The sequence below is a fragment of the Marmota monax genome, unplaced genomic scaffold (assembly GCF_021218885.2).
Source record: "Marmota monax isolate L192 unplaced genomic scaffold, Marmota_monax_Labrador192_F-V1.1 WCK01_AAM20220418_F8-fsc00012, whole genome shotgun sequence".
NCBI classification, from domain to species: Eukaryota; Metazoa; Chordata; class Mammalia; order Rodentia; family Sciuridae; genus Marmota; species Marmota monax.
Window position 1 is genome coordinate 16,721,401 of NW_026695227.1, and position 25,398 is coordinate 16,746,798.

Sequence of the window (25,398 nt, forward strand, 5' to 3'; positions counted from 1 at the left end):
GGAAAATTAACAAGGCTGAATGGGAGAAGGGGGAGAGAAGGAATCCATTTTTCGTGTTTTTAAGTGTTGTAGAGGAAATGTTTCAAATGAATCAAAGAAGAAAGAATCTGCTGAGTCTATTCTCAAGGGCTGTCTTTAAAATCTCAAATGCAAAAAGATAGCTCATAAAAATTTTATACAGGGATTCAGTTTAAGTTAAACTGATAGCTATCAATACTCAAGAATTCTGAGACAAAATATTACAGACATTGGACTAAGAATTTAAAATCAGTCATTCTTGCTTTGTACTAAAGCTTTTCTCTGATAATATCACAACATATCAAAGTAACTACTCTTGAGATAAACATGGTCAGTTTTTGACTTGGAATGAAAGGAGGAAGAAAATTCACTCACCTGTGATCATGGTTTGAGTGATAAAATCCATCAACTCAAACACCTTGGAAAAAATGCCAGGTAATGCCCTTGTGTGGTAATTTTTTGGAGAAGCCGAACCTCTTTCACAACCAGCTACCCAGGAAGTTATCCCAGCCAGAGTCCAGATTCCACCAGGTCTTCTACAAGCCAGTGGGCCTCCAGTGTCTCCCTTGTGTAGGAAAGAAAGAAAAACTGAAAATATTTACAAGTTAAATTATCATGTCAGTTCCACGAACATTGGCACTCATCTCAAAGAGGTAGAAGCCCAGAAGTCCACCCGTCACTCACTGTCCATCAACATTTTGATTTTGATCATCCATTTCCTCATTGTTAATTTCATCTTCTCACCCAGATTTAATATCCTTTCACTGACTGGCTGCAATCTTGTCAAGCCAGTACTCAATTTCTCTCTCTCTCTCTCTCTCTCTCTCTCTCTCTCTCTCTCTCTCTCTCTCTCTCTCTCTAAGAGCTACCACATACATTCCAAAAATGAGTAAAAGGAGGAGGCGGGGGCAATGTGGTTACAGTTGTATGCTTCTACTGTGCCTTGTCACCTAGAGCAGATGGGAAAGGGTAAATCCTCTTCCAAGCCCACAACATCAGTGAACAGAGCCCTGAGGGACTTTAAGAACAAAAAGCCTGGGAAGCTCAAATTTGTCCCAGGTATATAAGTAAAAGACCACAATGGCTTCCATGCTAGAGAGTAAAGAACCCAAGATTTCAGGAGTCTGTCTTCAATAACATTTCAGTACATGTTTCTTTGAGTACATGTCTCGGACAATCTTGTGTCAGATTAAACTCTCCTCAAAAGGTACAGGATTGTTAGAGTGCTTCACAGAAAAGAAAAAAAAAGGACTTCCTTCCTCTAGCAGTTACAGAAGGGACAGAGTACCTTCAGTCTACTTGTGATCCAGTTTAGAAAGTGGCACAACTATAAGTTTCTCGCTTCCTCTCTCCCAAACACCTGTCATACCCTTGAAAAAAAAATTCAAATTTCTTTAATGGTAAACTCCAGGGAGCTTCCCACAAGAGTTTCAGGTTGCTTTCTGAAAAAGAATAATGACTCTGATGTTCTACCTTTAAAATAAATAAATAAATAAATAAATAAATAAATAGGGAAGATAATGTACTTGGAAGACATATTTAAAACTTGACTCATGTTTTTTACAAATCAGTCCCTTTCCTCTCTAGGCACCTCAGAGATTGTGAGGTTATCATTTGTGAAGTTGTTGTTAGTCTTGGAAAGTGGCTCTCATGACATCTATTCAACCCAGTTACTAAAACTATTCATCTTTTTTCAAACATATTTTGCACTAAAGGAAAAAAATATTATAGTGTTTAATGAAATGTGAAATAAAAAATAATTCCCAGCTGGATTTATTAAAGATTATTATTTTGATTCCATTAGATTGGAAAAACTGAAAATAACCCCTGCCCCAGCTCACTGTGTAGAAATGGGCACAGGAAAGAATTCTCTCAGTTCAGACCAAGCACATTTTTCAATAGAAGCCAGATGGAAAGATGAGGGGAAAAGGAACTTTGAAGTAGTAACTCCCCAAAGCAGTCATGGGGAAAGGCAGAAACCACTTTCACCCACTTTACTAAATAACTAGCTGGTTTATACTTTGGTACCTGGCAGGCATCCTTTCCCTGCTCAGGAAAACTGGCACACAGCAGGGTCCTTCCCAGAGGAGGAAGGTTCATACTCTTCAGCACAGAATTACACATTCTGTCATCCATGATGGAAAGTTCCCCTTCTTGTAAGATATTTGAATACTCAGAATCTATAGAGAGAAAACTGACAGATTAGTCGACAACTGTCCCCTTTAAAGCAAATTAGTGAGTAGCCCTCATATTTAAAACTATCTCAAATAGATTTTAAGCCAATGTAGAAGATGCATTTTTTTGTTGTTTGTTTTTGGTGTGAATTACGTTTCAAGGTCAGATATGTGATAATGGACATCATTAAGAAATTCAGATTTCAGGTTACAGGCAATTGGCTTTTCTTAACATATGCTTAAATGTTTCCCCAAGAGGAAAACTAGAGTCAATAAGGCAATGTTTCATAAAAGTCTGTTTTAAAAAATCATAATTTTAAGCTGTATTGACATACAATTGACAAATAAGTATTATTCATATTCAAAGTATATAATGTGATGTTTTGATAAATGTATAATTGTGAGATGACATCCACAAACATGATAGCACAACTATCTTTTTTCTTATAGTGAAAATACCTAAGTTTTGTTCTCCTAGCAAATTTCAAATGTACAATAATTATTGACTATAGGCACCATATCATGTGCATTAGGTCTCCATAACTTATCATATAATTGTACTCTTTGCCCAATATTTCCCCATTTCTACCATCTCCCAAGCCTCTGGAAGTGACCCTTTTGCTGTTCTTTCAGCTGCACTTTATAGAAGGTCATGATATTAAAAACAAGGAAGCTGGGGCTGGGATTGTGACTCAGTGGCAGTGGCACATGCCTAGCATGTGCGAGGCACTGGGTTCGATTCTCAGCACTGCATGTAAATGAATAAAACAAAGGTCTATTGACAACTAAAAAAATTTAAAAATTTATAAAAACAAAAATAAAAAAATAAAAATACAAATAAAATCAAGGAAACTTACTGATTCTATTTCCTGATTACTCTTTTATCATATTCTTCTAAAAAAATTTTTTTGGTAGTTGTAGATGGACAGAATGCCTTTTTAAAAATTTTGTTTCTTTTTTCTTTTTAAATGTGGTATTAAGGATCGAATCAGTGCTTCACACATGCTAGGCAAGCTCAACCACTGAGCCACAGCCCCATTCCTACTATATTCTTCTTTATATTCTTCATACCTCCAGCTTCCTTTATCTGATGTACCTAAGCAAAATGACAGCAGCAGGAGTGATAGGAATAGGTTTTTTCCTAAGTGTGAGATGTCTATGGTGAAGACTACTAGAACTCTTCACTGGGTCAGAAATTAGGCAGGAAAACAAAAGGATGAATCATTCATGGTCAACAAAAATCACTTCTGCTTTCCCTGTGTATACAGAGACCTGGAGAAAGTAGTATGCATTTTTTGATGCCTCTTACTCTCTGTAATCTTGCCCCATCCACTGGCCATGCAAAGAATTCCTGCTTCAAATCGATCATCTCTGTGTGGAAGACAGATTGGCTGAACAGCAATTCCTGAAACAACAGAAATCACGAGGTTTGTGAATAGACAAATGACACCAACTATATTTGGAAAAGTAACATGTGCTTGATTTCATATTTTTATAAATGTCACTGTTTCCTAAATGTCACTTCATAATTATAAGAGAAGAAAATGCAGAAAAAGTAAATCAAGGAAAAAAATCTAACTCACTGTTCTGCATAACCATCATGAGCCCCGCCCCCTCAAACTACTAAAATTTCAAGTGTATACTCTCAATTCTGAAATGATATTTTCATTTAATAGTTATTGAGCACTAACATGTGGCAAGCACTCTTCCAAACTTCAATGAATGAATAGGAAAATCCTCTCCCCAACCCCTTGTGGAGTTTATACGAGGGAGGGAGGGAGGGAGGGAGAGATGGAGAGAGAGAGAGAGAGAGAGAGAGAGAGAGAGAGAGAGAGAGAGAGAGAGAGAGAGAGAGAAATGGGTGGGGGGAGGTACAAACAAACTATTTTAAGTGTCTGGGGAAACTCAGTAGGTGAAGGAAGAAATTTGGGGAGGACGACATGGGGGCTATAGTTTTATGAATTGTGGGCATGGCAAGTCTCATGGCGCTGGTGACATTTGAGAAAAGTCTTGAAGTTGAGGGAAGGAATCATTCAGTTCTCTGGGCAGAAAGCATTTGCTGAAGACAGTGTAGAAAGTCTCTTTTGTGAGATCTTGGCACACCTATTTGGGGAAGAATGGAGAAGCCAGGATGGCTGGAGCATATTGAGCAAAAGGAACTTTAACAGAAGATGAACACAATTAGGCTGGGGGAAAGGAGATATTATTGGGGAACCACTGAAGTGTTTTGAGCAGAGTGACATAATCTGATTTACATGTTTAAAAGAATTATTCCAGCTGCTGGGTTAATAATAAATATTAGGGAAGCAAAGGAATAAACCTGATACTTTAAGAGATTTTAAAAATTAACCCTGGCAAGAAATGATCACACAGCCTGGGTAAGATAGTTGAGTGAAGTGAAGAAGGCAGAAGCAACAGGATTTTGGGTGCATTAGAAAAAAAAATGAGGGATGAAAGAAGAATCAAAGACAAGTCCAAAATTTTTAGCTTAAACAACGAAAAGATGGAGTTGTCACTAACCAAGATGAAAGTACCTGTGGGAAGAGTCTATGTGAGGGGATAATTAGGGTTGCTTTAAACATATTGAGATGTGGATTAGCTGTCTAGGTAGATGACCCTAACCAGTTGGTTATATACATCTCATCAATTCTAGAAGGATAATGCAATATAAAAAACCTAGATTATAATTATTCTACATTAGCATACATTATATATTCCATTTTATATTATATATTATATATTATTATACATTTTATATATATATATGTGTGTGTGTGTGTGTGTGTGTGTGTGTGTGTGTTTGTATATATATATATATCTCCATGAATCCAGGAACTAGGGGTTTAAAGCTATGATCCTGGAAAAGATCACCAAGAGAATGAGGACAGACTGAGAAGAAATCCAGAGCTGAACCCTGGGGACTGCAACAATGTAAGACAAAGAGATGAGGAATCATCACATAAGACTATGAAAGGGTATAAAGGGGTGGAGGAAAACCCAGCAATTCCTCGAATATAAGGTAAGAAGATATTTCTAGTATGAGCAGCACTGATAAAAACTCTTATCAAGAAAGACAAGAATTTAGAGCGAATCTTCTAAGCTCTCAGGTAGAGATTATGGTGACAACGACAGGGGTGAAGCTGGTGGAGTGAGTCTGAGGGACTTGAACTGGCATATTTAACCTAGATGACTCTTGATAGTTTTCTATAAGAAGTGGGGTGATAATTTCCCTTGATAGATCATTCTAGCTTGATGACACCAGCTTGATGACCTTGGTCTCTATCTTCTGACTTTCATCACTCCTGTTGAGAGGTCAGCTGCAGCCTAATTGTCTCCCCTTTTTATCCCTTATTTCCCCCTCTAGATTCTTTTGAGATTCACTCTATTTTAGTGTCCTACATTTTCAGCATGACAAATCTAGATATAAAATTATTTTTAGTATCATGGTTGGACTTACTGTGCTTTATAAAACCTAAAGATACATGTCTAAGTTATGATTAACTCGCAGCCACTTTCTATTAAATTATATCCTCTCTTCTCCATAATTATTCAGTGCCAGGGATTGAACCCAGGAGTTGTTAGGGCCTAAGATGCCAAGACTGGCCTTTATCTTGAAATCCTTCTTCCTCAGCCTCCCAAGCCACTGGGATTTACAAGTGAACACCACTGTGCCCAGAATAAGGATTTGCCTCCTTTTTAAAACATTTTTTTTTTCGTACTGGGGATTGAACCCAGGGGTGTTTTTCCACTGAGTACATCCTCTGCCCTTTTTAAAATTTATTTTTATTTTATACAGGATCTTCATAAGTTGCTTAAGTCCTCACTAAATTTCTGAGGCTGGCCTCAAACTTGTTAATCTCCTGCTTCAGCCTCTTGAGTCACTTACATTATAGGTGTGTTCCACCACATCTGATTTATTCATGCTCTTTATAAAGCTCAAATTGGATATTTACTGTATCTTTCAGTTCATCTTCTCTGTGCCTAAGTTTATTTTGGATAACCATTTCAGAACTTATAGTTCCCTATATCTAATTTGATTGGGTAGACAATACTTCTATTGAGTTTTTAATTTCAATATATTATTTTATACTTCTTTATTGGTTCCTTTCAAATCCATCTTTCCACCTAATTGTTTTTTGTTCTTCATAATTTTGATATACTTTTGCCTCTTTAAGTAAAACATGCTTGTTTTGAATGCTCCACCTCATTTTGACATCTGTAATTTTTGAAGGTCTGATTCTGGTGGTTAGTTTTTCTAACTTCATCTTTGGCTGATTTCTCTCATGTTTGTGTGTTTGTATTCATTAAAACTTTATACTGAAGCTAGAATTTGAGGCTCATGTTTTCAGAGAGAATTTACTGTTGCTTCTGCCAGAAAACCCCATAACTCACCTGGAACCATTTTAAACTAAAATCTTGGCTTGGAGGGCCTGAGCTACACAGGTAATGTCAATTCCAACCCTGAAGCTGAATAAGGGTTGGTTCATGATTGTAGATTCCTAGAACTCTATGTTTAGGGCCAAGGTTCAAACAAGTAAGATTCCACTTTCTGTGGCATTTTTCTCTCAATCCACCAAAGCATCACCTTTCAGAATGTCCAAGGTTCTTTGCAGCTACTTTCATGGCCAGGTAAACCCCTAGGATCTTAAAGATCAATTAGATGCCTAAGAACAGAAGCTTGCTTCAATGACTGGCTACTCCTCTAGATTTGTGCTCATTCATTTTGGCCACAACACTGCCTTTTCTTGCATTAAAAATAGCAAGGGTTTTAGTATTTTATTCAGAAGGTTTAATACTTGTGCTAATAGTGTGTTACATATTTAGTACCAAAAGTACCAAAATCCTTGGTTAGAACTGATGTCGAGTACAGCTTATTCAAAGATACTGCAGTACTTAGAATGCTACTGAGAAGCTGAGCATATATATCTTATGGCTGGGATTCAGATTGTACAGTAGTTAATTTTTTCATAGGCACTAGACTGAATAAAACTTTTAAAAGAGAACAAAGCTTACTTCTATTACTATTCTATTACTAGACATATATAAAAAAAATTGAACTTGTACTTAAGTTTTCCCCATTGAATTTTTGATAGTTAAAAACCTTTAAATACTTACCAAACTTGACTTTGTGTTTTAGATATAGCAGTGCAATATCAAAACTCATATATCCAAGCCTGTTGAATTCAGGGTGAATAACAATTTTTAAGACTGGAATATTCTGCTCTTGCTTTTCTTTCTGAAGTAGGTTGTATTCCCCAGCTGTCACAGTTAGATTCTTCAGTTGCTTCCTAAAACCAGAGAAAAATGTTTCAAAAATTATTTCCCCCTGGGTTTCATATGATTAAATGAAAAGGGATTATTAAGACTTTAAGCATTTCTGAGTCTTGAAAGAAGGCATTCCTTTATTATTGGTTACTACTGTCATATATTCCTAATTTTTGGATCTATTAAACGTGTTTTTCAGTCATGGAGTGTTTGCATTCTTGTGAACACTTTCATTTACTGTCATCAATTCTGATTATTTAAAAGTTTTCTACTTTTCTTCATTTGTAGACAAGCCAGTCTATACATGCTGCACTGTTTTTAATGAGATATCAAAGTGGCTTCCCAGCACTGCCCCTTTTCCTATTTGTATCTTCTTTTAACCAACTATTTATTATTTCTGCAGTAGTTTTCACTCCTAATGATTTAAACCCAGGTTATCGAAACTTTGGAACATCCATTTAACATTTGATGTTAACAATTAACCACCACCCTTAGCCAACCACTAAATCCACAAATCTAAATCATAGATGTTTGAGATCTTTGAGGGTATCTCTGTGTAGCAGAGCAGAAAGCACAGGACATCTTGAAGCAGAGACAAGTTTCTAGGAATCGGGACCATCAGAGGTTGGGTGGAAATGTGGCAGAGCGAAGAAGGGGACTGAGGTGTATCAACCTTACATGATACATGAACATCTCATTTCCCAGTACTGTAGCCATGAATCAGGGTTTGACAAGTATCAGAAATCACAACTTACCCATCAAGACTACTCAGGCAGTGTGCTGCCATGACAACCCTATCATCTTCAATCAAACTTCCTCCACAGATGTGGCGCTCACCCAATTTTAGGGAGACCTGCCCAAGGAGAAAGTTAGGAACATAATATATATCTCCCCATTGATGCCATCTCCTTTTGAAACATTTGAAATTAATTCTTCTAATCTGATGTGATATTCTTAAAATACTAATCTAAATTGGGTAGTAGGATATACATTCCCAGGAAGTAAACTTATTGGTGGAGAAGTAGAAAGGTGTCAGGAGAAAAACAACACACTCACCTGGGGTCTTGATACTTGAAACAAAAGAAATATTTTACCATTTTCTCATTAAAAAACAACAACAAAAAACAATGTCTTTGTTATTCTGACCTGCCAGGGTTGTCCACCAACTGTTGAATTTTTCCAACTAATTCTGGAGAAGAACCTAGATTCCACAGTAGGCTCCTCACTCTTCCAACCAGCTGCACGAATTCCACACTTGAGTCCTGTGTACAAGGACATAGACACATATTCTGGACTCACCCAGAGTGCCTTGTTTAAGGGTTCCCTTTCTCAAAATTGCATGGCCAGATTTTCCTGCCCTGGCTATCATTCCCATAGCACTCAGCTGCAGGCATTCCCTTTCTCAGTTATGTTCCCGAGAATATGACACAGCCATCTCTGCTCCACTAGGTCTTGCCTCAGGACTTCTCTGCTTGCCCTTTCAGCCCAAACTCCTTTACAGGAGGAGGCAGGTCAGGAAAGAGCCTGCTTTGCTTTTGGTGAATGGCTGGTGCTCACTCTGGGAGGATGCGCACATCATAGATGCAGGTTTTATTAAAGTTGCTGGGGAACAACATAGGCCACTCCTGAAGAGAGAAACAGGGCTTTCCGGTACTCCCACCTGATTGTGTTTCCTTGGAGGAGGAGACTCCGTAGCACAAATGTGGTTAGCAGAACTCTAGAATCCAAAGCATTTCAAAGAGGAAAACTGCCCCAGGCCTGCCTTTGGGAATATCTGGGCCTTCCCTTACCCGCTTTCTTCCCAGGAATGACCACAACACTGGGAAATACTAGAGAAAGGAGTGGTGAAGTGGTCCCCACCCAGCATTCTTGGCCCTGGTGTCTGCATCCAGGGGTCCTGCTCACCCAGGCTTTGGCAGAGGCCAATGGCAAGTAACAGCAGCAAACCAGCCCTGGCCAGCGTCCCCATGCTTGCTGGGGATCTCATGCATTCTCCTCTCAGGCTGGGAAAACAGAGGGAGGAATGTGTGCTCTGCTGCTCTTTATTCCCAACCATCCCACCAATGGGCTGCACCTGCCACGGTCCCTGGCCTTGCAGGTGTTCTTTGTGATCATTCCATCCTGAGCTGCTGCCACTCTCTGGCCACTCAGTTTCTGTGCATCTCCCACACCCCCCTGGTCCTAGAGATAGGCATGAGGTGTCTAGGTTTTTCATCTCCTTTATGTTCTAATTGCCTATTTTGTTCAAGCTCTTCTCAGAACCACCTCACGTAACTATTTTTTTCACAAATATTGTTTGATGATAAGCCTGAAGTTGGGAGGATAAAGCCAGAATTTGTATTGGACTTATATTTTATGAGAAAATTAGGGCAAGACTAAGTGGACATTATGCATCAACTAGCCTGGACATCTACCCCCACACTCAGTTGTCTCACTTCCATATAAAACAGAAATAAAAGTTCCCTCAGATAGTGGGTAAACAAGGTGAGGGAGATAGGCAGCAGACTGGAAAACAGAAGACTGTCAAGATAGTGACAGTGCAGATGCAGGTACATGAGCAGGTGACAGTTACCCAGTGGGGGCAATGACCCCTGTAACTGCAGAAAACAACTTTTGGTAAAAGGCCTGAAAAAATGTGACTAGCTCCCAAAATTGAATTTAAAGTTCAAACTTCCTTGTCCCATGAACCAAAAAGGGATTTCTGTGATTTTTATCTTCCAAGTACCATATCAAATTTTGAAAAGCTCCAGGGCTGTACTGTCCATTATTGTGGACTTTAGCCATCTGTGGCTATTTAATTACAGTTAAATCAGATTAAAGATTGAGTGCTGCATTTCAAATGCTCAATAGCCACCTGTAGATGGTGGTTACCTATAGAACAATGAGATATCATTCCCATCATCATAGAAGGGTTCATTGGACTGTACTGTTCTTGAGAGTAGTGCCATTTTATTTTGATTATCTGTTTCTTTTAAAAAATATTTATATATTTATTTTTGCATTACAATTCTAAATACACCATTATATCATAATTTATTGTATCTCTGATTATATATAAGGTATGTTGACACCAAATTCACATCTTCATACATGTATTTTGTATAGTGATGAGGGTGATTATCTGTTTCTAATGGTCCCTTGGAAGACAGTTTGAGAAGATGACTCCTGAGTTTCAAGCATGGAAGCCAGGGGTTCCAGTACAGGGAGAGGACTCTGTAAGCTACCAAACTCTTCTGTGGAAATAAAGTACTGAACCTCCATGCCTGAGTACCGCCCATGAAACTTTGAGGTATGCTGGCTGCCTGACCAATGGCCCTTCTGGCTCTCATCCCTCACTTTTGCATTCCCTGAAGTCATCATGCTCACTCCAGGTACACACTATTTTCCAATGAAAGCTCAGAGCTCCAAATGAATTCAAAATCCTCTTTCCTAGCAAGAGGTCAGGTGAAAATCATCAAAAAGTCTTTAGTACATAAAAAGGGAAAGGGGTAGGGGAGAAGGGCAGGTATGTAGTGCAAGAACAGCTGGGCCCAGTGTTCAAGTTGCTGATCGTCCTGTGGGTAGCCTCCCATGAGGCTTACAAACCCTGTCCCTTGCACTCTTCTGCACACAGCTTTAGATGTTCCTTGGTTTCTTTCACACCTGGGAATCTCCATGCAGCTGGGCAGTCTCATCTTGCTACAGCATAGCTCCCTTTGTTTCCAGAGTTCAAAATCTGTAGTCTTGAGTGAGACCTGGTCCTTTTATGGTAGATTCATCCCTTATAGACTTACAAAATAGTGCCTTTTCTTTAAGTGGAAAACGAGCCACTTGGTAAGAAATATATCCATACAGAGTGGCCAGGTCATTAGACTGAAATTTGCTAAAGTGATGATGGTTTGGGCATCAGTTGCTTGTGGCTATGTTGAAGCATTTAAATGGAAGAATTGTTGTCTTTTAAAAATAACTTTAGTAAACAAAAGAGTTCAAGAAGGGAGTGGATTAGATTACCCCAGAATGGATTTGACTTATGGGAAATCTACCTTTAATTTGGGCATATCACTAGGGTAGAACAAAAATGAGTTACTGTTCAAAGTTTGTGAAGGAAAGAAATATAGCAGCAGCTGGAGATGAAATGGATGGAAAAACTGAAGGACTTTTTTTCAAACAGTTTTGAAAGTGATTGGCAGGTTTTTTTTTTTTGCTAGGGATTAAACTCAGGGGCTATCCTCCCGGCCCCATGTATATGTATTAAGATAGAATTGACAAGAACCAGAAAAAGGAGGAAAGATGATAGAGAGGTAAAAAGAGTAGCATTCCACAAGAAGCGAAATTCAGAGCCAAGGGAGAGGAAAAGATACAAGAGGGTGCAGGTTAATTTGTGGATGGAGTGCAGGTTATTGAGGAAACATCAGCTTTCTAACTTTCATTTACTCTGTAAAGAGGTGAGTTTTCTACTAAGCAAGATGAGCGGAGGAGATCTGGAATGGCTCAGTACTGAAATAGTCAGTATGGTATATGGGGACAGGAGCAGACAAGAGGTACACAGGACAATGTAATACAACGAGCGAATGAATGAATGAGCAATGGAATGAAGACTTTATTTTTTTTATTTCTAAAACACATATGTGCTGGTGATAAGGATATCAATGGGAATTAACCACGGAATACTTGAGAGATTGAAGCCAGACATAATTATTTTCATCATATTTTATACAAAATAGACATTTACATATATTTTACTTTGGAAAAACCTAGGCAAAGTATACATATCAGAGTTAGTAGGAGAAATACTTTATGGGAGATATATTTCTAACTGGTACAGCAAAAGCAACTAAAAGGTACATTTATATACAAATGATCAAAATAGGAACTAAAAAGCATATGAGCAAAGAACATGATGTAATTCATTTCCTCCTGACCAAAGGAGGGATCCATATGAGTCACCGCAAATCCAATGATTTCCATATTATCAAACCAAGTCATGTCTTCTAAACATATTCCACTTCCTTAGGAGAAAGTTTTATCTCTTTCCCCCTGAAAGTAAAAAGCAAAATCACTATAAGAATTTTTAAGTGCAGACTGCAAAAGAAGAGTAATTACCTCTGTCATGTTAAAGCACTTAGGAAATTTAGTCACTTTTTGGGTTTTTTGTGTTGTGATGCAGTGATCATCATTATCTTAAGATTCATTTAAAAAAAGCAACATCCATTGGTCTTCTAGTCAGGTGCATAGTGCTTTTCAAATCAATTCAAGAGTACCATTCAGAGGCTCATAGAGCTTACCGGAATCATGAGACTGACCAGTCCTCCATGGGTGATAATTTGACTAGGACAGTGGCTAACATGCCCTAGGTGAGGTGGTTCCTTGGTGGCAAAGCTATGACTAGAATTCAGATGTCTTGAAGTTTGGACTAGTGCAAACCTCCTACAGATCAGCAAGATAAGAAATCCCTAAAGGACATTGCACACATTGGAAATACCAGACATGATACAAATATACACCATGTGCACCACTGACAATGTGAAGAAAACCCTGGATTTCTGGATATAGACATCACCAGGGGCAACTGGTGGTCTAAACTTACAAACTGATAATGAGCATGTATTGTATGGGTGCTGATTTTATGAGGTGCATGTCCAGTTTTTTCCCCCAGAAGTTTTAGTTGAAAGGATGCTTGGTGATAAAAATGGAACATTTTAATATGAACCATTCGATTCCTATAAATATCTTAACAATTCTGTTTTGCTGCTTTGATTGGTATTAAACCATGCTTTTGACTGTAGTTATTTTATCTCTTTAGAGAAAAGAGCTCATAAAAACAAAAATACTAGATGGCAGGGTGGTGCACACCTGTAATCCCAGCTACTCAGAAAGCTAAGGTAAGTTTGAGGCCAGCCTAGGTAACTTAGCAAGATCCTGTTTCAAAATTTAAACAAACAAACAAAAACAAAAAAACAAAAAGGACTGGGGATGTGGCTTAGTGGTAAAACACTTGCCTTCCATGCACATGGTCCTGGGTTCAATCCTCAGCCTCAGTACTGAAAATAAAATGCTAAAAGATGCCATTTAGAAAAGTTTTTCTGTATTTGGGAGATACCATCATATAATCAAATAAAAATAATTTGGAGATCAGGAAATAAAATACACCACAAACAAAACAAACTACTTCTAGCTGTATTTGCTTTGAATGCCATTACTAACATCCTATAAACTTAATTATTCTAAGGTTGAATCCACCATGAAGTCAAAGTAAAAGTTTTTATGTATTTTTTTTAAAATTGATTCTAATAAATACATTGAGAATTGATTAACAAAGGTTTTCATGTATGGGCCAGACAGAGTCATGTAGGCCCAAACTCTAAGACACTCTATACCACCTATGAGTTATATAATATCACTTTTATATACTGAGCATCTTATCTGGTGCTTTCAAATGGCAAGGCAACTCATCTCCATCTGAGAACACAAATTCTGTAAGCATAAGGCCAAATTACAGTCCAGTTTCCACAAGTGCAAAACCATCCCACCCTGACACTTGTTTGTTAATCTTGGAATGAGATGTCCTTAACCAACCAATTGTGCCATAAATTATTCTTTAGAATTCTTTGCTTTGTTTTAGTCTAGTAGTTAAAAAGTAAAAATTCGAAAGATTATATCTGTTTGAAAAAAAATCATAAACTCCCATTAAAGTTGTCAGGCCTGCAGTGTCTGTAGCCTCAGTGCTGTTGGAATCACCACCCTTCAGCCAGATAATAAAGATTTTGAAAGGTTTTCAGTTGTTGACTAAGGGAAACCAGTGCTGAGAGCCACTGAGTGTGAGGGGACACATCTCACAATGAGCGGAGTGCAGCTCTGCAACTGAGGCATCTGAAACGTCTAATGGAGACCTTAAGAAACCACACACTTGCTTTTTAGTCCCTCTCAAATTATAGTTCCTGCGGGTCAGCTTGTATGGGATGGTTTGTATTTTCTCATTTGGTCTGGCTGACAATTAGCTGCACAAATACTGCAAAATTTGCATCAGATGAGATACCCACCTATAGTAAATTTCACAAGCTTATTCTAAGGGTTGTGAAGTATTATAGGGAGTTGGAATTTACATGGCGCTAATCCTCCTCATTTTGTAATAGGCTTCAAAATAAATAAACCCAAAAGACCATATCTCAGGATTCCCTAAAAATTTGATTTCTTCCAAGGTATCTGCATCTTTGGTTTTAAGCACCTATGTTACATGACTACATCATATTTTTATGAATGCTATTAATAAATAAAAAAATGCTTGAATCATTTTCAAAATCTTGAATAATTCATAAGGCTAAAATAAGCTACTTAAGCGATTCTCACCTCATTCTTCTCTGTCAAAGGGCATGTTAAAGAATTGCCATTTGTGTGGATTTTGAAGATGAGAAGAACTGGTTCTAGGGAGAACTGAAGAACAGGTCAGAAAGACTCAGCCTAGAGGAGGGAATGTGCATGGAGAATTCTTAATGTAGCCGAGAAAAGAATAACAAATAGTGCTCAGAGTAACAAAGTCACAAAGGAAACTGAATATTAGATCAAGTGTCCAGCCAGGCCAAAGCAACTCCTGTCTTGTCCTTCCTTCCTGCCCAGGACTTGCTGCCTAATTCTGGGACCAGTGCAAAATGAAATCAAGGGGTCTACTGTTTAAAAGTAATTAAGAACTTTAAGCAGAGAATTCAACCAAGAGAGGATGCTTCTTAGTGTCGGACCCTTGAGACAACATGGACGGCACACTCACTAAGCCAGCTCTGCTCCCCCACTTCAGAAAGGGCTCTCAATTCACAGGCCAAGCATGCCTTCATTAAGGGCAAACCAGAGCCATCTCCTTGACTAGCCAGGGCTCTCCACTGTTATTCTGATAAGGATGAATTCCACTTATTATTTCACGTTATAGGGACCAAATGAAATGTTGCAAGATACACTTAACATCTTTGAAAAATAATGTGATTTAATTTCTTATAGGCACCATTTCAACTGAGAAAACTATTTCACTGGCTACATTTCAGTGAAGGATAAAAATATATGACTGAATAAACAATGCTTACTTTCCCTCCCTACCCCTTTGAACAGTGCTAGGTTTTAATGTCCAAGGAGAGGCAGGTGTGTGCAGACAGATGAATCAGAGAATAAGAGAAAGAGGGACTGGGGGACAGAGAACATGAAAAGCAGCAGAGAAAATCTCCTGAAGGCCATGTGACCCTTTTCCCTCAGAAATTTTCAGACTTTAATTGCCTTTAAATTACCCCAACAAATGTGTACTCATACCTTTAGTGGGCCTTTAAATAAGGCACGATTACTTCAAAATTTGGGGTACAATCTTTTCCATTAACTTTCTAAGCATGAGTTTTGGTTACACACTATCCTGAAAAGTTGTGGTAAAGTCCTAGATACTAGAGACTTCCTGTTTTCAATTTGGGGATGAGAAGTTATGTTGCAATAAATTTAGTCATATGCTTTTTGGCCTAAGGACTACAGAAATATTATATTGGGGTAGGGGGGAGAAAAACCTTTTTAAGATATTTTTAAAGATAAATTTATGCCGTGTAACACTAAAAGACCATTAGAAACAGAAGGTTATAATGGTAATTTATACATTATCAGATTACTGATATGCACAAAAAGATACATGCTAATTTAAAATCTGTCATCATTTGCATTTATAACATCCTCCCCTTCATCCCCAAAGAAGTTTACTTCCACTTATTTAGACTTACCTTGACAAAAGAATAACATATGGGGGCAGTACTTCCTGATCTTGGGTGGTAAGTAGAAGGCTTTTTTACTGGCCTGAGAAGGTGAAATATATGCACCTCCAGGCTGCGATGTCTGTGTGGTACCTGGCTCAGCACATGACCAGTACGGCCTGGAGTGTTTTTGTTTTTAATGATGATGATCAAGTTAGAACCAGGTGTTCCAATTTCTTCATTTCCAAAATATATTACCACCCAAACATTGAAGGCTGAGCCCCAATTCTGTTAACTTGAGTAGGTGGATAATCAATACAATTTTTTTTTTTTTGAGGGAAATTGTTTAACTATTTTGTAATTCAGATGCATATTTTTGTATGGTCAGTTCTGAAAGATGCTATTAAAACTTATGTACAGAGAAAAAAGTATATATGCATATATATTAAATATAAATTATAAGTTATGAAATAAATAACACTAGAAATAAATGTCAAATTGTAAGTTCACCTTTGCCTTCCTTTTAAATATAAATATATATTTTTTAAATTTTAAGTTTAAACTTTTCCCCTAGATTTTTCGAGTATTCTCCATGAAATCTTCAAAATTACAAGTATAAGACAAAGTTTGGGTTTCAGTCATTCATGTTTTAAGCACAGAATTCTCAATGAAGACTAGGAAGACAAATAAATAGTTATTTTTCCATCTAGTTAGAGTCTATGAAGATTTCTGATATATATTGCAAATATTTTTCAATGGTTAAATATACTTTCCAAAAAAATAATAAATCTTAAGATGTCTGAACATTATAATAATAAAGTAGGACATTTCTCTCAGTTAATATCTTTAATATTTTCTATGTAGAATATACTATTTTTTTCTCCACCAAAATAACAATATATTTGAAGGTGGGGACGTTTGAGATTTTAAATGCACTTTTGAAATCTTGGAGTAGAAAGAACTACTACTCTAGTAATAAAATTAAAATAATTTTTAAACATTTCCATAAAGAATTAGGGGCATCATTTTCCTTGATTTTCCTGTAGGGATAAAGATACCCATATACAACTCTAGAAGCTTCCCTTTTGATATATTAGGCAATGGAAAAACTTGCCTCAGAGTGGAATTGAATTTACTCCTCAAAATATCTCTGGTAATATCCTTAGGGGGATATTAGATAAAGCTCACTTAACAATAGCCCTTTTCCCCATATATTCTAGAAGGTTCTACAAAAGCTATTACATACTCATTTCAGGGTCTGGAGAATTAACTGAGCTTCCACTTGGTAGACTTTCCCAAATGGCTTACACCAGAGGATTTATCCTCTTTGAAATAGCTCATCCCATGAAGAATGGATGCTCGGCCTTTATAGCATTTCGAGCCTCTGTATTTCTGGGGACATGAATGTCTAAACTATGAAAGTGAATTAGATCTCCAGGTTGCAAAAGCACAGAAATGTATCAAGGGAAATCGGGAGTTAAACCAAACAAAAATCTGTAAAATGTGTAGCTGCTGTTTTCCTTTCCTCTCAGATCATCCTGCCTGGCTTGCTGATTTTGTCTTTTTCCTCATGGAAACGCAAGTCCTTCAGCACAGGGCTACTAGCAGACACCCCAAGGTCTGCCACCCCAAACTCAGAGTCTTGAGAGGAATGCATGACTGGTTGTGCCCCCGCGGATGTGAAAGCAAGGTCCCCATCACTTGTCCTCTTCCAGGGGCACCAGCATTGTCCCATGAGATGGGTTTAACAGTGCTACGTTTGATCCTTTTCTCGAACTTCCTGTAATCGTTTTTCTAGGCGATCCAATTTGGCTAGATTTTCCTTCAGCAGTTTGCTGTCTGGAACCAGCTGTAAAGCTCTCTCATAATACGCTCTTGCAGACACATAGTTTCCCTGTGGGGAAAAAGAAAGAGAACAATTATCCTCGGTTCCATCAGAACACTTTTCCAGAGCATGGGGAGACAGAAAAACTGTCTGCCCAGTTTAACATTTCCTTTTCATAAGGAAATCTTGTCAGCATGTGCCATTTTATTGTTATCTATTGGTGCTTTTGGAGAATCCATTTGTTTTGAGTACCAGACCAGCTGGAGAATGTGAAGGATAAGCATTATATCATAAGGTTAAATGGAAGAAAAAAACTGATTTTCAGTTCTATTAGTGTAGGGCATGAGGCTATCATTTCATAGTGATCCCAAGGAGTTAGCCCTGTTCCTTTTTTTTTTTTTTTTAAACTGGTTCTTTTTAGTTATACATGGCAGTAGAATTCACTTCAGTATAATTATGAAAGCATGGAATATATTTATGGAACCAACTAGGTGCCCTGTTCCTTTATAAAATAAAATGGAGCCATGGTTAGGAAAAAGAGAGAGAGAGGAAGAGGGTGGGGTGTTTTGGAAACTGCAAGAATAATGATTAAATGGTTTACTTAATGACTGTATCTTCTTAGTGGTAGAAGTCATTCTAATTTTCAAATTGAAACATAAAAAGTGACTTTTGCCTAACATAGGCTTTACATCATGAAAATACTTGATGAAAATATGGGGTTAAATTTATCTAGTACCCTAGGTGATGGTGATACTTAACCATTATATATTCAGTGTAGGAGGGAAGGTATGTTTCTCTGACCTGCTGAATAAACCTGTCCCCACCCTTCGTTGGCATGCATCTGTTTTGTTTAGTGACTCCCCATTTGGCAACCATATATGCCTGGTCCCAGATGGTCTCTGGCAAATTAATCACAGCCATTAGCCTTTTCTCCAGCCCTTTTCTATTATTCATGTATTGCCTCCCTTGTTTGCTCCACCCTTTCAGATCTGTGTCCTGCAAAATCCCAGAACTAGGAATGTTAGAGTTCTCCCCACTCTAAAAATACATTAATACTGGTGTTTTTACATGCTATACCTTATTCTCATTTACAACGTCCATGTGGATGAACAGCTAAGCTCAGCAATCTAAATTTCCATCACAATTTAAAATTGTATCTCTTGGAATAAAAGTAGTAGGTAGCAACTAGCAACTAATACTTATTGAAAGCTAATCATCTTCCAAATAAGTTGCTGTGTGTCAAAAGTTTAGCAACTGCCTGATGTAGTGAACTCTCAATGTGATACCATCAATACTGTTATTAAATCTTGCCTGTTTCTCATAGTATTCACTTGTATATTCATGAAAGGTAGTGGAAATGACAGAACAAGAAATTGTACATGGAATCCAAGCTCTGGTATGTGCAATAAATGAAAGTGTTTCTGATTATTAACACTCACTCTGAAAAGAGGCTAAACAGATTGCTGACAAGTGGAATCTTAGATTTGCTACATTCAATTATTATTTTTTCAACTCAAGAATCTATCTTGTAAGGCTTTGATTTTTATCAAGCTTGGCACACATGTGCTGACAACCACACATTTGTGGCTATTAAAGTGTTCTCCAAATATGTTTTTATTGCAGTTGAGCTTGAAATTGTTCTTTCAGGAAGTTGCACTGAACTTAGGTCTTATACCAGTGCCTTGGCATCTTCTCTGATCAGCAGGTTTCTCTGTCCTTTCGAAAGAAACCTAGTTCATTTTCTCTCTCTCAAATTGCTGTATTCTTGATTAAACTGGAAACCATATATTTTTTTAAAAAATTATATCCTTAATTCAGTATTTCCAATTCCATGCTAAGTAGGGAGTTCGAAATGTCCAATTTCTAGAAAAGTGCTAATATGATAGCCACTAATTACCTGCGGTTATTTGGATTTAATGACAATAAATTAAGAATTCAATTCCTCAGTTGCATCAGCCACATTTCACCTGCTCAATAGCCCCATGTGGCTGGTCACTACTTCCTTGGACAATGCAGATACAGAACATGTCAATCATCACAGAAAGATCTACTGGACAACATGCCATTCTAGAAACTGCAGATTACTGATCTGTGGCAGAACTGAATATAGTACTTAGTAATATGATCTGGCCCAGGGACCTCTTTGTTTATAAGAAAATGTAGTACAGTTTTTTTTTTTTTTGGTCTACGTATTTCATCTTATATAAAACTTCATAGAAAGTATTATAGGTTAAGCATCCCTAATGAGAAAATGCAAAGTGCTCCAAGCTCTGAATCTTTTTGAGCATTAACCTGATATCTCAAGTAGAGAATTCCACACCTAACTTCATGTGATAGGTCACCTGTCAAACTGTAGGCACATTGTAAATCTCGTATAAAACTACCTTCAGGAAATGTGTATAAAAGACTTACATGAAACACAAAGAAATTTTGTATTGGGTCCCATTCCCAATATATCTCATTATGTATATGCAAAAATTCTACCACTCTCAAAAAAATCAGAGACAATTCTGTCCCAAGTGTTTACCATAAGTAATATTTAAATTGTGTCTTTTATTACTAAGTAGTATGAGCAGGAGACAACCATGAAACTCACGGCCTTATCCCCTTCTCTTGAGTCACCTCAGAAAGCCTTATTCAAACTCTCCACCTTCTCACTGGCCTTAGGCCTGCCCAAGTTCCCCCCAGGCACAGAGAAGGAGTTAGGCCCAGGAATGGGATGACACTGCCCATTGCACACACCATTCAGCAATGCAAAAGACGCAGAATGTTCAGGACTGTTCTTCTAGGCTTCATGATAATCGTGAAGGCTAAGCACATCTATATGACCACATCCAAGCTATACGACTGCTCTCTATATAGATGTTAGATTGTATATATGAACTCACTTATGGACCATTTTAAAACTATAAATGTGATGGCTCAACTTCACACAAGATGTCTGCAGTAACAACAAAACAGAGGCTAATTTTTAATCACTGTTGGTTACATTTTAAAACAACATACTCAATAGATCCTTCCCCAATATATATGTAGATTCATTATATATATGTATATATATTCATTTTATATACATGTGTATGTGTGTGTGTGTGTATTCATTATATATTTTGCAAAGGATCTATTGAGTATGTTGAATTATTTACAGGGGAAGTGTCTCTAAATTTAAAGCACTGGGCTCAACTGGACAATAATACACTGTTTTATCTGCATTTCTAGACTTCTTGGATACTCTTAAGTATATCTGTCATACTTGTTCCAATTAACAATTGAACCCATAGCTTTAACTGCCACCATATTCCATCTGAACAAATACTAGCACATTGTTTTGAAATAAAACTACTTATTATACAATTTAAAATATTTAAACTTATGATTTTACTACTTTCAAGTAAGCTCATTCTATTTCCCAACTGGATATTGCTAGACACTCTCGAATATTATTAAGATCAGAACTTGAGTTCCTTGACTAGGATAAAGGTCATGTTTAGATTCACCATCTCTTAAGTCAAGGCTGTCAGTCGCAGGCTAACTGTCCTCCTCACCTATGTAGTCAGGAGCTTTTGACTTGTTTGTTCATTGATGTGTTCCCAATTCATAAGGGTACCTGGCACATAGGATGCTCTCCACAGATGCTTGTAAGAAGAATGAATGAATGAATGAATGAATGAATGAATGATGGCAGTGAATCTTTGATTTCATTAGTTATAAACAATAGTCCCCCTAAAGGTTATTTAAATCCTTGGCAAATTTACCCAAAGTTAGCTTTCCTTTAGAGAAGTGAAACAAAACATATAAACGTGTTTTTCAGTAAAAGCTTAAGCAGCAAACAATGCCTTAGATATAAGACACAGGAAAGTAGTATTTAAAGTCTTTAATAGTATTTAAAGTCTTGAACTTTAATGTTAATGCAGAGTTAATAAAAAAATTTAAGCCACACTAGGCCTCAATGGGGATTCAGTTCACAGAGACGATTCTAACTACTGTCTAATGACACTTATACATATATATGGTTTTCTATGATTAGCAAAATGAAATCTAACTTACACATTATATATATATGTTAAAAATTCATGATATTTAGTATTTATAAGATATGAAGTGAAAGTGAATTTCACTTTTAAACACCTATGTTTTTGGTCTTCAAATGATTTCTAAGAGGAAATTAACGGTTTCTGCATCCCTTAGAGAGAAGAGACTGAATGCTGAAACAGAAATGGAAAGCCCGGACCCATGAAGTGAATTATTCTCCTACCTTGATGTGCTGAATTCCACCCATGTTCATCCAGGCCTGTGCTTGATCTGGATTTAGTGCCACGGCTGCCTTATAGCTCTAAATAAATAAGAAATATCAGGTTAGGAAATGAGATCCCACCTTCAACACTACAGGATTGAAAGTGAAAATTTAAATGGTTAATAGAATGAATCTAGTCACCACTCCTGGTTCAGGAGAGTCCCCATTCATTTATGCTATTTTTCAAAATTGATGATTATAAAGTGAAGGAAACTGAAATGTGTAATTTCCCAGCAGAGCTAATATGTGCTCTTAAAGAGACTGAGGATGAGTACAGGGAATCCGGATGATTTCTATAATAGCACACCACTTCCCACTGGCCTTGACCTGCAAGAAAACTGTACTCTTGGCTTCATTAATGATAATGCAGTTGGAAAGAAAAAGCTTTTTAAAAAATCATAGAATCTGATCTGGGGGCTGGGAATGTGGCTCCATGGTAGACCATTTGCTTAGCATGCATGTAGCTATGGTTCAACACCTAGCACTCAAAAATAAATAAATAAATAAATAAATAAATAAAAAATAAATGTCAGCAAATCTTAGAAGAGTTTCCTAAACAGCTTAATTCCAGTGTAGCACTCCCTTCTATAACATCACTGACCTCCCTATCCAGCCTGTGCTTAAATTCTTAAAACAGATGTTATTGCATCTATTTTACTAGTAGATAGTTTTAAAAAGCAATTTTGTTTTTATTCTACCATATGAACAGTCTTCAAATGTTCCAAAAGAATTATCTCTTAAGCATGTTCTTTTGTCTGAATATTATACATTCTGTAAAATGCAGTACCAGTGAGGTCTATTTTTACATTATATGAATTGTTTTACATCAGAAGTATGCTCACCATGAAATCCTAACTTTTGAAGTACTCACCTTAAATAAGGCAGAGACTTTACAAACCTAAGGATCTCTGTGTATTTTAAAGCTGTTTGGTATTTTTATTAGAGAGAAACAAGTCCATTAAATAAAATATAGTCAATTTTTCTCTACATCAGTTTTAGGAGAAATAAGTAAATGATGAGAAATTATATTTTTAAAAAGCCACTAAAATAAACCTAAAGGCATGTCTCTTGGGTTAATTTGTATCAGCAGAAATGGGAGTGTAGTATAGAAGTTAAGAGCTAGATTCAAACCATGGCTCCATCTCTTATACCAGTGTGACCTTAATCAAGTTATATGACCTATAAGTCTCAGTTTACAAAAGTATAAAGTGGTGACAATTGCTCTGTTTTTCTTATACAATGTGACAGTTGTGACTTCATACAAGTGAATCATACTCAGATACCCTAATTAACTACTGTTGGTTTTGAACCTACTGCCACACTTCTTTGAATCTAACCACTCCAGATAATGACTACCTGAGCCACTGGAAAAACAACTATGAAATTACCTTTGCTTTCAGTACTATGTAATTAAGATACAGATAAATAGTTTAAATACTCATAAATTACTGTACAATATAAATATCTGTAGTCAAATTACCAATAACAATATTATCACATTAATTACAAATAAATTAGGAAGGAAGGTACTAGAAGCATTCAAAAGGCAAAGAAAACCCACAATTTCTGAGAAAAATGCTTGCAATGTTTCAGAGAAAAATGCCACCATTTCTATCTTAAGGGTTCGCATTCACATTAGTTCACATATCTTTACATGTTTTCAATAATATTTAAAAAAATAAACACTCATGTGTTTATTTTTCAACACCATTACATCATTTGAGATTTTCTCCACAATATACCTGGGTATAAGTTTTGCAACCTTATTAATCTAACTGGTGGCTGGACACAAGGAAAAAAAAGTATGGTATTTCAGTAAATAACATCAGTAAAACTTCTACTGATGTTCATTTGTGTCTTCTGCAGAATCTTCATTAGATACTACAGGAGTATTCATTTTAATCTGTAAATTTAATACCATATCTTTAGGTGTTTTTACCTCAAAAGCTTTGTCAAGAAGGTTCTGCTCTCTTAGTTGGTTTCCTTTTGTGAAAAAAAGTTCAGATACAACTTTTGGGTCCTTTGGTTTCAGTTGGAGAGCCTTGTCTATAGCATCGAGTGCCTACACAGATGGGAAATAAAGGGCAGAATTGGATAAAGGAAATCTTACTTGAATGATAAAATGCATAAAACTCTTTGTTCAGGTGTGTTGGCTCATGGGTGTACAACAATCAAAATACATTCTCCATTCTCCCTGATCTTCTCATTGAGGTTTAATGACCGTAACAAAAATAACATCTTTATTCCTCAGGTTTCCCATTTATAAACCAGTGACAACTGGTTTACAGGGAAGTTGTGCAATACAGCTGAAAGGAAGCAAGATCTGGGGTCAGATGTTTGCTCCGACCACATGTCTGTCTGGACCTTTCAACAGCCTCCTCTCTGGTCCTCTCAGCCCCAGCACCACAGCTCCTCTGCAGCAGATACCCTTTAACACACACATCTGATCAAACTGCTTTTCTCCTCAAATCCCCAAAGCTTCCCCAGGATGAGAAATGAAGCCATGAGCCCTGCCCCAGGGGTCTAGTTCCAGCAACCTATTTGTATCTCATGCTGCGCCCCTGCTCTCTCAGGCCCATTTCTCAGCCAGGCTCCTTGTTGCTGTGCATGTGCTGTTCCCACCACAATTCCCCCCGCCCCCCCCCCCATCTCATTTTGCTTAATAACTGCTACTTATCAGCCAACCCTAACCTACTTACCCCCTAGACAAGTGTATATAGTAAGGAGACCCTATGATATGTTCTTTGGGACACCCTATCTCTTTATGATATCACTGAGCTGAGTTATAACCAGGTTTGTTTTGTGTACTTGTTTAATTTCTGTCTTCTACTGTTAGTTCCATGAGGATAAGGCAGTGATCTTTTGTTTTTCTTCATACCATTTTTTGGTTGAGCCTACCACAGTGTGTGGCACATAGTGAGCACTCAACAAATATTTTATTGAGTCAGCTCAAGAATTTCCTTTTAAAATGAAAATAAACAGGAGCATTTGCAACACTGCCCTGCCTTCTAGGGTCATTAAGAAGATTGCATAAAACTGTATTAGAAGAAGCATGGAAAATGACAAAGTATACAAATGTTAGGCTTTCAGAACTAGCTAAAAGCAGAGATAAGAGCACACAATATATTTAGAATA

At 37.2% G+C, this 25,398-nt stretch overlaps 2 protein-coding genes across 2 annotated transcripts in view; both read right to left on the reverse strand.

Annotated features, from left to right (window-relative positions):
- Ovch1 (ovochymase 1) overlaps nucleotides 1-10,339 on the reverse strand; it is a 95,642-nt gene extending 85,303 nt beyond the window's left edge. The window contains exons 1-6 of the mRNA XM_058576363.1: nucleotides 8,604-10,339; nucleotides 8,213-8,310; nucleotides 7,308-7,480; nucleotides 3,502-3,597; nucleotides 2,047-2,198; nucleotides 394-583 (exon numbers count right to left, since the gene is read on the reverse strand). Coding sequence (XP_058432346.1) covers nucleotides 394-583; nucleotides 2,047-2,198; nucleotides 3,502-3,597; nucleotides 7,308-7,480; nucleotides 8,213-8,310; nucleotides 8,604-8,735 — 841 coding nt within the window. The 5' untranslated portion in view covers nucleotides 8,736-10,339. The remainder of the gene's footprint in view (nucleotides 1-393; nucleotides 584-2,046; nucleotides 2,199-3,501; nucleotides 3,598-7,307; nucleotides 7,481-8,212; nucleotides 8,311-8,603) is intronic.
- A 1,689-nt stretch (nucleotides 10,340-12,028) lies between these two features.
- Tmtc1 (transmembrane O-mannosyltransferase targeting cadherins 1) overlaps nucleotides 12,029-25,398 on the reverse strand; it is a 268,042-nt gene continuing 254,672 nt past the window's right edge. The window contains exons 18-20 of the mRNA XM_046435417.2: nucleotides 24,203-24,325; nucleotides 22,225-22,302; nucleotides 12,029-18,038 (exon numbers count right to left, since the gene is read on the reverse strand). Coding sequence (XP_046291373.1) covers nucleotides 17,898-18,038; nucleotides 22,225-22,302; nucleotides 24,203-24,325 — 342 coding nt within the window. The 3' untranslated portion in view covers nucleotides 12,029-17,897. The remainder of the gene's footprint in view (nucleotides 18,039-22,224; nucleotides 22,303-24,202; nucleotides 24,326-25,398) is intronic.